Here is a 12,500-nt window from a genome sequence, read left to right as displayed (position 1 = left end):
CCAAAACGCTGCGTCCTCGGCCACTTCAGGGTCAACGCCTGATTTTCTGTGTTCAGGCCCTACAAAGTGAATTTAAAAAAAAAACAACAACCTTTTTTTTTTCAAAACCTCTTTTAGTGTTGAAACTTTAGACGCACTTGCGTGTTTTTAAAATGAAAGGCGATGCCGATTTTAATGCAGCCGCTTGGTCGAGGCGTTCTCAATGCTGTTGTTTCACCTCCAAAATTTCACTTTTTTTTGATTCGAAAACTCGCTGCAGACTAGAAGTCTTGTTTTGCTGATGGAGGCCCTGGGACTCTCTGCCTCTTGCTGTGTAACACACAGCAGCAGCAGCAGCAGCAGCAGCAGCAGCAGCAGCAGCTGTCCACACACTGTTAGTGACACCAGCTTCTCCGGAATAGTTTTCCTCCGGAATAGTTTTCTTTTCTTCTTTTTTTGCTACTGATTTGACGCCAAGTTAAACTTATGGCCCCACTGATGGATGTTGGGAGCAGGTGGTGGTGGTGGTGGTGGTGGCGGCGGCGGCGGCGACAGCAGCACATACACACATGGTGAGAACAAGAATGCCGCTTCCCCTCCAACTTTTCTTTTTCCCACCAGCTTTTGAAAAATGACTTGAGATTAGAAACCATCACCCCGGACCACCCGGACCACCACCACCACCAGTCAGACCACTCTACTTCCTGTTTATTAAAGCTCTCTGAGAGGAAGAAATAACCTCGTTACACGTCACAACGTTCTCTTGATGTCAATATCTCCTCTGGGCCGTCAAGGACTCTGAATGCATCACGATGTCGAGTCTTTTTATTTTTTTGCATCTCTTTAATCAGAACACTGATGTGGCTGCTGTGTGTGTGTGTGTGTGTGTGAGAGAGAGAGAGACAGAGAGAGAGAGCAGCAGCAGCAGAGGGGACTCCTCAGGATGAGTTTGTTTCATTGATCAGGCAAAGACACACAGGCGCTCACACACTCACACACACACACACACACCTCGGCCCGGCGTGTTTAATTTAATGAGCCTCATCGCGAGTCGCCGAGGTCTCACGTCGGGAACTTAATTCCTCCTTCGTCGCCGCCTTTTCATTTGCATTGTGCGTCGATTGACCGCGAGCCGCTCGCTGTAACCGACCGCGAGATCTTTCCCGCTTCCCACTAGAGATTCACCCCCCCCTCCCCCCACCGTACCATTAGGCAAATGCAGAGTTGTGTCATTTACACATTTGGAGGGGAGGAGGGGCAGAGAAAAGAGAGGGAAAGAGAGGGTGGGGGAGGAGGGAGGGAGGGAGGAAGGGAAGGAGGGAGGGAGAGAAAAGCCAATTTGCGCCGGACAAGGCTGGCTTGTGATTATCAGTGGATGTTATTACTGTGGAGGAGCAGACGTTTGAAGGTTATGTTTCTGGGCAGTAATTGAAATGCAAAATAACATTAGGATCGATGGCCATCTCTGTTTATTTATGAAATCAATACGGCCACTGTCCCTCATGAGTCCCCCTCTGATTCCCAATGACGGCTTAAGTCGCCGCTCGTTTATCCCTCCCTTTTTTTTTTCTTCCTCCCCCTCCTCCTCCTCCTTCTTCTCCTCTTCTTCTCCTCTTTCTCATTCTTCTTCTTCTTCTTCTTCTTCTTCTTCTTCTGTCTCTCTTTAAAAGGCAGTTAGGGGTGTGTTTGACTTTGCGGCGGGGGAGCCAGAGCAATTTTCCTGCAGGCGGCTGGACGTGTATGTAGATTGGCTGGTTGATACTCCAGGTGAGGAGGGGACGTCCACGTGGGAAATCTGTGCAATCTCCCCTTTGGTGGCGGTGACATTGAGGAGGTGGGGGGGGGAGTTGGGAGGGCCAGTGTGGGGAGTAGAGTCTGAAGGAGCAGCTGGAGTGGAGGGGAAGTGCTGCGTTCACGGCCACGTCGCGTTCGGGTTACGTGGGAACTCGGTGGGGTGAAAAAGTTTGTTTTCTTTTTCCTTTCAAACTGTCTTGGGATTGTGTTCACACTGAGACTTTAGCAAAGATCAGAATTGAACCAGAAAATAATGCATCAAATCTTTGTATTGTTGTTGTCGTTATCGTTTGGCATTGTGTTTTGAAATGAGAGAAAAACTTTTTGATAATCGCTCTCTGTCAAATCAAATGGAGAAAAGAATGTTTCTCACTTGGAAATATTTAGTTTGCACTCATTGATTTTTTTACTTTTAATAGCACAAATAACTGTGAATTAGTATTAAAAGACAGACTTTAGTTCTGTCGCTGTGTTTATGTTCTGCAGAAACCAAAAACAAATTGCTTGAAGGAGCGACCAAAGTTGTTTTACACAAAGACTTGTTATCATTTTTTTCATTTTTGGCTTTCAGTGTATTCTCAGAGAAAAAGTAGCAGACAAGTACAGCGGCAAAAAAAAAACTTCCAAAATAAAACTTTAAAAAATAAAATCAATCAGGAGAAACCAACATATTTCCTTTAACTTCAAAATAAAAGCTTTTAAGCCGTCAAATACCTCCAAGTTTGCGCTCGCGGCGTGAAACGTTCACTAGCGCCGTTATCGTGCATTTCAACTTTAGCTTTTTCATGTCGTCACGCTCACTTCACCATTAACCACCGACGCAGCAGCGCCACCTTCAAACTGCGTAACGCGCACTTTTATTTCCCGACCTTCATTTGTGCGGTGTGGGTATGGCGCCCGCGCCGCCGCCGCCGCCGCTGCTTTAGCGCTGAGGCGACACCATTTTCCCGCCGCAACCCGACCATCCATTTCCACCGCCGCCGCCGCCGCCTCGGCCGCGGACTCACGGCGGTAATCTATGTGTCAGTGCGGGAAGCGGCCGCTCAGTTTAGAGCTGATAGAGTTTGCCCCAAACAAGGACGCCCCATCATGGAAAGATTAATGAACTAATTTCATGCATGGCTCCTTGCCTCTGTCCTTCCGCGTTGGGGCGCCGTGATTTACGCCGCACGCCGCGCTACACGCTTAACCACCGGCTCAACAATAATGTTTCCCCTTTGTGGGAAAATACGCTGTAAAAATAGGAGGAAGCAGCGTTTCGGGGAGGGTGTGGGGGAGGGGCAGCGTGCGAGAAAACTGCACTGAGTGGTGCATTCTGGGTAGTTTTGTAATGTTTTTTTTTTTTAAGGACCAAAACAAAATGTGAAAATCTTTGGGAGGCGGGATGATATATTTAATGCTTTAGAGGAGAGAAGGATTTATGAAGGGAAGCCAGGGATCTGAAAGACTGGGCTGCATCGAGAGGCCTGCCAAAACACACACACACACACACACATACATACCCGTATATACACACTTTTGGGACTTTTTGCCCAAAAACCCACCCTGGTTTCAGAACCAAGCCGGTGCATTGGGTCAGCTTCTGGGCGTATCCACATCTCTCTCTCTCTCTCTCTCTCTCTCTCTCTCTCTCCCTTCCTCTCCCTCTCTCTCTCTCACTGACAGTGTTTTGGGAGGTCGCGGCGGTGACGCTGGCGTGTCTGCCAATCCCATGACATCCGCCGTCGGACCGTCTGAGAGAATAAAAAAAAGGCGAGCAGGGAAGAGAGGGGAAGGCAGGTGACCTTCACGTCTGTCTGCTCGCTTTTGTACTTTTCTTTTTCCGGCGCGACGGAGCAGACGCCCCATCTCGTTGCATACGAGATGTAATACGCTTGTGTGTGTGTGTGTGTGTGTGTGTGTGTGTGTGTGTGTGTGTGTTGGGCGTTGGAAGAAGCGGGGCAGGTTGACGAGAAGTCAGACTCTTGCTTTAACTGTCTCTTTATAATAAGGTAGAGGGAGAAAAAAAAGGGATGGGGGATGGGTGGGTGGAGGCAGGTGGAGGGGGGGGGGGGGGGGCACCAAATTATGAAACTATATCCGTCTGCACAGATCGGCGGCGCGTGCCATTATTTCAAGTCGACAGATTTGAAAGGACCCATTAGATATTTCTATTAAACCCTAACAAAAAAACATCTCCCCAGCGCTGCCGTGTGCTAAGTGTGGAAATGAACTACTTTTTTTTTTTGCGTACGCCACAATGTACAATTCCAACGGGAATCCGCGCCCACCACCGCTACCACCGCCGCCGCCACCGTGATGTATTAACTGTTGGCGCGCCGCTCCCTTCAGTTCCCTCAGACAGCAGAAAATATACCTTATACCAATAGGCCAAAGTTGACGGCTGATTATGAAAAAAAGATTTGCCACGCCGCCCCCAAAGAAAAAATTCCCAAAGAGCCTCGGAAAGCCGACCAACCGAACATTGTATCGCTCCATCTCGCGGCCTGTGTTAACAGTCCCCGCTGATTAAAAATGCATAAGGAGTGTCTGGGATCCGTAAGAGGAGGGTTTGTTTTTTTTTCGTGCCTCCTCTGGAACAGGAAGGAAGCAGCGGATCGATAGATCTGATCCAGGCCCTCCTCCTCCTCCTCCTCCTCCTCCTCCTCCTCCAGCAGTTAAAAGGGAGGTTTCATGTTGTCGGAGGCCTGATGACTTCATGGCTTTATATATATAAACGCTCCAGAGTGAGTGAGGTGCCAGAGGGAAAGCACATTCCTGCACACAGCAACAAACTGGAAAACGAGGAGCAGCCTGCGTAGAGGAATCTGGCCGGCGTTTGTGGAAAAAAAGAAAGGTTTTAATCAATTCTGGAACTATTCAGAAGGCTAAAGTTGAGTAAGATCAGCAGGCGTCGACTCTGCCAAACAAGACCCAGAATTAGCCAAATGATAAGTTGGAGAGGGAATTATCAGAGTTTCCTCCAAAAAAAAACGTGTCTCCTGAGTGCAGCTTTCATCTAATTAGTTTTATTTTTTTAAATTGCGTAACTTGGTATCGTAGTCTGGCAGCCACTGAGAGACTTTAAAAATGTCCTGAGTTAGTGCAGGATTGAATGATCAGGCGGTCAGACGCTTTATCAAAAACCTAAAAAGAAGTCTCCATCTTAAATCGAAACTGAGGCCAAAGATGCTTCCAAGTACTTTGTCATCGGCGTTTTTCTTCTTCTTTTACTTCTTCCTTTTTTTTTCCCACCAGCAAACTGCAAACTTTAGTCGAGGGGCCAAAAACGCAACAGTTTACTAAGATTTAAACGCACAGATGATTGAAAAGTCTCCTGTAGATCATACTGTAGATCTTACCATTTTCTGGCTAGCATACTTGCATAAGCAGCATTGCACCACTTCAGCTAATGTGACAAATGGGAGTTTATTGAGGAAGTTTCTTTTTTTAAAACGCACAAGTGGTTCTGTTAGGTTCTCATCTGTCCAAGAGTTGCTAGAGTGTTAAATGCTCCGATGAGTGCAGTGGACAAATAAAGCTCCTTCCACCACCAGTTTGACAGAGAAGTGCTACATTGCCCTCAGTTGCGGGACAACAAGCAAGAAGAAGAGTTTGAAGATCGAAACATCTCAATTTCCTGATGAATCAGAAACTCCCTCGCAGCTCCTTCCTTCCTTTAACCCGTCACTGACATCCGCCATAACCCGGCGCCATCCTTTAAGCGTTGGAGAGGAGAGGGCGCGGGGGAGGGCTATTGATCGATTCGCGTATTACCCATGATCCTCTGCCCACGATCGTGCTGAGTGCGACACCTCCACCGCCTCCATTAAAAGCCTTTCCGGAGTGTCGCTCGTTCATGTGTTGCTGGCAGCCAACCAGCCGCGGGCATTGTTTTTGCGAGATGTATGGGGGCATCTGTTGACACGCTCATTAGTTAGCATTTTGCCCGAGAGAGAAATAAGCCACCGTAGTATATCACTCGGCGCTATAGTTGCGGTCAGGCAGCGTAACATGATCCATCAAACCCCCTCAGATTGGATCCATCGCGGGCGGATGAAGCTCTCGCTGTGATCAGGCGGCGATGGAGGAAAGCTGCTCTGTGTTGTAATTCTTCTTTCGCTAACGTTTCCTCCCTCCCCCCTCCTCCTACAGGCTGCTAACCAGAATGCCCTCTGATGAGCGCCACCTGTCCTCCAGCTGTGGTTCCTACGTCAAGACCGAGCCCTCTAGCCCCTCCTCCTCGCTGGTGGACACCGGCAGCCACCACAGTCCCAGCGGCAACTCGGACGCCAGCGGCGGCTACATCAACGGCGGCGGCAGGAGGCACCCGCACGCCCTGGACTCGCCGCCCATGTTCAACCCAGCCATGTTGGGGGCCGGCGGCGCCGCCGCCTGCCTGCGCCGCTACGAGGAGTGCTCGGTGGGCGTGGTCGACGACTCGCCCATCAAGTGCGAGTACATGCTGAACGCCATCCCCAAGAGGCTGTGCCTGGTGTGCGGCGACACGGCCTCTGGCTACCACTACGGCGTGGCCTCCTGCGAGGCCTGCAAGGCCTTCTTCAAGAGGACGATACAAGGTATTTACCCGCCTGTCGTTGATGGTGATTGGCTGCCTGCCGGGCCACTTCAATGGTCCACGTCATCTCTTTCGCCCTTCTGTGGCCGAAACAAACAGGCTGGTGATTCCGAACAGCAGGAACAGTCTAGAAATTTACTGTGATTGGCTCTGGCTCTGATTTGTATTTATTTATTTTTTTTATAATCATCATTATTATTATTATTATTCCTTTTCCTCCATTAAAAGCATGTGATTTGTATGCCTGCCGTCTCCCCTCCATGTGGGACAGCTGTTGTAAAACCGAGATGAAGATTTTTTTTTTTTGTCCTCTCTTTTGTTGTCAGTACAAATCATGTTTGAGGAGGGAAATAGAAAAAAAGTTAAAGTGGTCAGATTGTAAATACTGCAAAAAACAAAATCAGTTCATCCCTACATGTGGCGGCAGGTCCAACCACACACAGTGACCCACTGCACTTTGTGTGTGTGTGCGCGTGTGTGTGTGTGTCCACAGTGAAAACAGTTCATTGCGACGCCGGGGACCACACGGCAACAGATTATCTTTCTTTCTTTTTGGTCTTTTTTTTTTGTTAAAAGTTTTGCCAAAGGTTAGCAAAAAAAAACTAAACACACACACACACACACACACACAAATGAGAATTGTTAGGAATCGATGGCATCTAATCGCCTCCAGACTCTTTAACTGCACTGGGGGCAACTCGTCTGCATGTAAAACACTTTCTTAATTCTTTGTGGGGTTTAGGAGGTTTTTTGCATCTCAAACACACGTCAGAGTCCCAGAGTCCCAGCGTCCCAGCGTCCCAGCGTCCCGGTCCGACCGGCGAGGACCCCATTAAGCACTGCAAACACTGGCCTCTCCCCCCCTCCCCCTCTCCGTGCTCTCCTTCGCGGAGGACAGGCCCCGTAATGAACCTAATCTGTCCGTCATTCGTCCCGGAGCCGCGGGACTTCCAGCTCAATAACAATCAGCGTCGGGTGACTGTAATTAAGAAGCAGCCGTTTCATCGGGAAGAAAGGCGTGAAGCGGTGGGTGGGCGGTGGATCAGCTCCTCACCCCACCATCAACCCCCGGGTAAAAACCCACACCCCGAGGGGAGCGGAGATGGACGGCCAATTAGAAGCTCCAGAGGACGGGCAGAGGCCGGGGGGGGGGTGAGGAGTCCTCCAAATAAAAAAAGCAGCAGGGCCGAGGGTACGAGGAGGACGTGGTCATTCGCTGAAAGGAGAAGCGGCTTTAATGGAATGGTAATCAGGGAGGGGAGGGGCCGAGGGGGGGAGGGGGGGGGTGGCGGCCTCGGTAAAGGAGGGAGGACAAGGAGAGGTCCCGGTGCCTGAGTGGAGGCGAGCGCGTGGATAATAGCATGGCATAACAATATATCAAAAAAAAAAAAAAAAATTCCGAGGGAAAAATAAAGAGGTTGAGGAAGGATGTTCGTCCTCCCAGGAAGGAAGAGGTGGAGGCGGCAGCTGATTAACTAAGAGGGGACGGCCGAGCAGGCGGCTTTTAGAGGGAGGCAATTTAAGACCAATGTGGACCCCCCCCCCCCCCCCCGACTCACCCTCTACTCCCCCGCAATCTCACCCCTCACACACACACACACACGCACGAATACTCACACACAGGTTTTTATTTTGTTTTGTTTTTAAATCTATTCCGCTTCTCATTGGTTCTCTGGTAAAATAAGCACAGCAGCAGCAGCAGCAGCGAACTGGAAGCTGGTCATTGATTTTTCTAAACAATAAAAATAAAACCTAAGTGCGTATTTTGTATTGCTTTATCAAAGGAATAGTGGAAAATAGGAGTTAGATCATTAAAATAAAATAAAAATATTGTAATTTATGTTTACTATCGGAGCTAATTGTCCGTCAAAGTTCACAATGTCTTCTTAAGAACACATCATGAAAATAACATTTTTCATCTTTTAGCTTGGAACCGGTGGCATTTGCATTGTTGCCCTGCAGTGCCGCACACACAAGTCGTAGTTTGTAGTTTGACCCTGTTGCATTAAATTCTTGAGTTCAATACATTTGTATTTTCAATTTTCCTTTCTGCTGTGCTCCCCTGCTGCTTATTCCTCCATGATCGCACCTGGTCACCACGTCCTGTCCGTCCCTACCTGCCCTCCACCAGTCTGACCAGTCCCACCATTAAAGCCGCTGCCTCGTGACTGCGCTCGCTCGCTCGCTCGCTCCACTCGCGGAGCTCCGTGTTTATTTTCTGCGCCTGGCGAGACCTTCGGCATGTGTGCGCACCGCGGCTCCGGGCTTGAAAAGAGTTCCGCCGCTGTGGAAGGCACGGCGGCCGCTGGCACTAAACTTCCTGGCGCTGTGCCCCGAGTCCGACACCCCCCCCCTCCCCCCTGACCCCTCCCCTTCCCCCCCGCTGTGCATGTGACCCTGCTGGCACCGTCCACGCCAAGGATCCTGACAAATGTTGGCACCTTCCTTCTCCGCCCACCAACAGGGGATTGTGCGTGTGTGTGTGTGTGTGTGTGTGTGTGCGTGTGTGTGTGTGTGTGCGTGCGTGTGTGTGTGTGCGTGTGTGTGTCAAGGCAGAGCTCTGGCTCTGGCAGATCTTGGAGCACCTGGTGGTTTGCTGCAGGGTTTTTTTTTTTTGTTTCGTTTTTTTTCACGGGTGATGACACGTCTCTCCCACCTTTGGATTCACCAGATTCCAGAATGTTCCACCAGTTCCACAGCAAAAAATGTAAAAGAGGAAAAACTGGTTTGAAAAGCCACATTTGCTCCGGTTTCAATACTTCTCCTTTTCGAGGCTCTTTTAGATTTTTTTCCGGACCCAATTGATCAGATTGCACAGGAAATATTCCCGCCGCCGAGACGGCCGTGAATAATACATGGCGCGCGGTCACATGATACAGCCTGCTTAGGTTGTCCTGCGTTTCTTCCACATTATGCGCCAGGGTTCCTCGGTTGTTGGAGGTTTTTTTTTTTTTCAGCCCTTGCGTTGTTGTAGGAGGGCAGATCTCCCATCATCCTTCAGGTGAGGCGGCGGGATGGGCTGGACGGGCAGGGGGTGGGGGGGAGAGAGAGGACGCTCTGCATTAATGAAGCTAATTTATCCCAGAATCAAAAAGGGGGGAGGAGAGGGGAGGAGGTCGGGGGGGGGGGGGTTCCAGGGGCGGAGAGACGGCTTTTACACGTCCCATCAAAATGCCACTAAAGCCTCCTCTCCTTCAGCAGAGGCAGGGCGGGTCACCTTGGGACAAGAGGTGTGTGTGTGTGTGTGTGTGTGTGTGTGTGTGTGTGTGTGTGTGTGTGTTCGTCCCCTGCTCTTTGTTTACCTCTGCCGCTCATCATTTCTCCTCCTCCTCCTCCTCCTCCTCCTCCTCCTCCTCGCCCCCCCTCCTCCCCCTGCAGGTAATATCGAGTACAGCTGTCCGGCCACCAACGAGTGCGAGATCACCAAGAGGAGACGCAAGTCGTGCCAGGCCTGCCGCTTCATGAAGTGTCTCAAAGTCGGCATGCTGAAAGAAGGTTCGGCACATGATTTTTTTTTATATATATATTTATATATATATACACACACACACACACACACACGTTATAATTGATTTTTAACATTTTGATTGCCGCCATGCCGAGCAAATATCTTTTTTTTTTTTTTTTTAAAGCACAACGTGATTACAACGAGTCGTCGTGCTATTACTGTTTCAATTCCTCAAAAGAAAATTGAAGCCATTTGATTTGATTTGCGGCGTTGACATAAAAAATCTTATTTGAGAAATTACATAAAGAAAAAAAATCAGCAAAGTGATGGAAAACCTCAAAACACCACAGCCAGGAGCTCGAGTGTTAAATATTGCCCGATGTATTGACTCAACATTGAAAATAAAAATTCCAGACTATGGGAAATGAAGATTTTCTAATCTTATATCAGACAGAATAAATAAATAAGAACAGCGCTCAGTGAGCCGGTATTGGAAGCGTCCTCGCCCTCCGGGAGACACCAGTGACATCACCCACCCGGCCCACCCGGCCCACCCAACCCCCCCCCCCACCACCACCACCAATCTTGTCTCCCCCTTCCCTCCCCCCCACGGCCGAGTGAAGGTGCTGAGTGGGACGTTCCAGCCGAGACTGACTCAGGAGGGTAACAGTACTCCTGGATAGCACAGGCTGTTCCCTGAAGACTCTCCCCCTCCCTCCTTCTCCCTCCCCCTCCCTCCTCCTCCCACCTCCTCCCTCGCTCCCCTGGGTCTGGGGGTGTCTCTCTCCACGTCTGTCTGGCTCTCTTCCCCCCCCCCACCCCCTCCTCGCTCTCTCCTGCCCGTATTGATCCGCTAAATGCTTTTCCGACCGTCCCACCTCACTTCCTGCACGTCGTGGCCTTTCCTCCAGGAGTGCCGGGAGGGGAAGTTTCACCCTTTCGACGATTACACTCTTATTTATTTTATTTTATTTTACCGCTCAAGTGTTAATAGTGCGTGAATTGTGCGTTTGGCTGAAACAACTGTCGCTCGTAGATGCAAAGACTCTATATCGTCAAAGATATCAAACATATTTGCTTTTGCGTATCAAAAAAACGACTTTTCTGATTGCAAATTGAGATGCACAGATTTAATCCTTGAATTTTCATTTATTTTTTTGGGTGGATTAGGTGAATGAATTTAATATTCGGTGAGTCTTGCACTGAATCGATGCACATTGCTTGTGCATGCAGACCAGATTGACCTTTGATCCTGCAGTGAAAAGAAGAAAATGTTATCGTCGTAACAGGAGTTGAATTGAATTTGGATGCAATGACGACAATGAGGTAGAAAATGCTGGATGATGATGCTGGGGAAACAACCCCACACACACTCCCACCCCCGACCAGCTCCACTCCTCCTCCTGCTCCTCCTCCTCTGCCTCCTCTTCCTCCTCCTCCCGCTGACTTGTGTGCCGCTCGTTAAAAACCCACTCGGAACAATGAGGAGGAGTATTTACAGGACGTGTTTACAGGCGCCTGCTTGGAGACACAACAGTCGCACGTCTCCCAAAATAAAAAAAATAAAAAAAGAAATGCAGCGGTATCATTTTGTCCTGCGACTGGTAACAGAAGCCGGCCCGCCGCTAACGGCGGCGCTCACTCCTGGTGACACCCGCGCCTGTCGGCGGCCTCTTTGGCTTCTGCGAGTGTTCGTGTCCAAACCAAAGCAAAGGGAGCCGTCCGTTGTCTTACTGTTACTGCGCTATTTATACACGCAGCCCTACTTCATCCCCGCGGCCCCAAGCATCTCACACCGGGTCGCTGATCCGCAGCCAGGAAGGAAAAAAAGAAAACAACAGCAGATCAGAAATAAAAGCTGGAACTAGCAGCGGGAGGCGCTAGCTGGAAAAATGATGGGGTGTTGTTTATACTGTGTGTGTGTGTGTGTGTGTGTGTGTGTGTGTGTGTGTGTGTGTGTGTGTGTGCGTGTGTGTGTGGCGGCAGCAGCAGCAGCATCACAGCCAGCACAGTAGCTGATTCTCTCAAACTAACGGCGCTCAATTAACATGAAGGAGATTAAAACTGTGGCGTTTTCTTGAAGCGTGGCGTCTTGCTGGGTTAGCGGGGGGGTGGGGGGGGGGTTGCCCCGAGTGGAGGATCAACGTGCCGCCGTTTGCAAGAGGCAAGTTGGCAGTTTTTCATTGTATGTGCTTGAAAAAAAAAACTTTTTTTTTTTATATAAAATGAGTCACTTTGAATCAATTAATCCCATTCGCATCAGGCTGAAAATAGTCCAAACAATATAGCAATTATAGAGTATGAGATTATAGCGAGCGACTGCCCTGGAAAGCAAACAGGAAGTGAACCTCGACATCCCTCCGGGTCCGCAGCAGGACGAGCTGCGAGGCGCTGATTGATGCCATCAGTTGCTCTCAAACACTTTTAAAATTTCCACCCCGAGCGTTTAAAGCTCCGCGCTGGATTCCGTAGCGGCGACTATTGGTGGAAAGGGCAAAAACCCCTCCTCCTCGGAAATCAGCTGATCTCACTCGCTAAGCCCCGTTTGGCAGCTCCGGGTGCTCCGCCACGCGACGGTTTGATTCACCGCCGCAGCTCGTCGAGGCATAGAATAATTGCAATGAAGGGAAATTCCGTCGCTTTTCCACATTTCCATTTAATTCTTTCTCTCGCCCTGAGGACTTAGTAGTTAGCGCGCCGTCTCTGACCGTGTGACAGACT

At 49.6% G+C, this 12,500-nt stretch overlaps 1 protein-coding gene across 1 annotated transcript in view; it reads left to right on the top strand.

Moving 5' to 3' along the window:
• The window catches only part of LOC142881539 (steroid hormone receptor ERR2-like), a gene marked incomplete at its 3' end in the record, with an annotated part of 12,814 nt that extends 2,988 nt beyond the window's left edge, over positions 1–9,826 (top strand). Inside the window, exons 2-3 of the mRNA XM_076015867.1 lie at positions 5,908–6,332; positions 9,710–9,826. Coding sequence (XP_075871982.1) covers positions 5,908–6,332; positions 9,710–9,826 — 542 coding nt within the window. The remainder of the gene's footprint in view (positions 1–5,907; positions 6,333–9,709) is intronic.
• Positions 9,827–12,500: the final 2,674 nt, after the last annotated feature.

This window comes from Nelusetta ayraudi, unplaced genomic scaffold, assembly GCF_046127955.1.
Source record: "Nelusetta ayraudi isolate G7.1 ecotype Tasmania unplaced genomic scaffold, CSIRO-AGI_Nayr_v1 ptg000202l, whole genome shotgun sequence".
NCBI lineage: Eukaryota > Metazoa > Chordata > Actinopteri > Tetraodontiformes > Monacanthidae > Nelusetta > Nelusetta ayraudi.
Note: the sequence above shows the minus strand (reverse complement) of the source record. Positions and strands in the feature narration are given on the sequence as shown.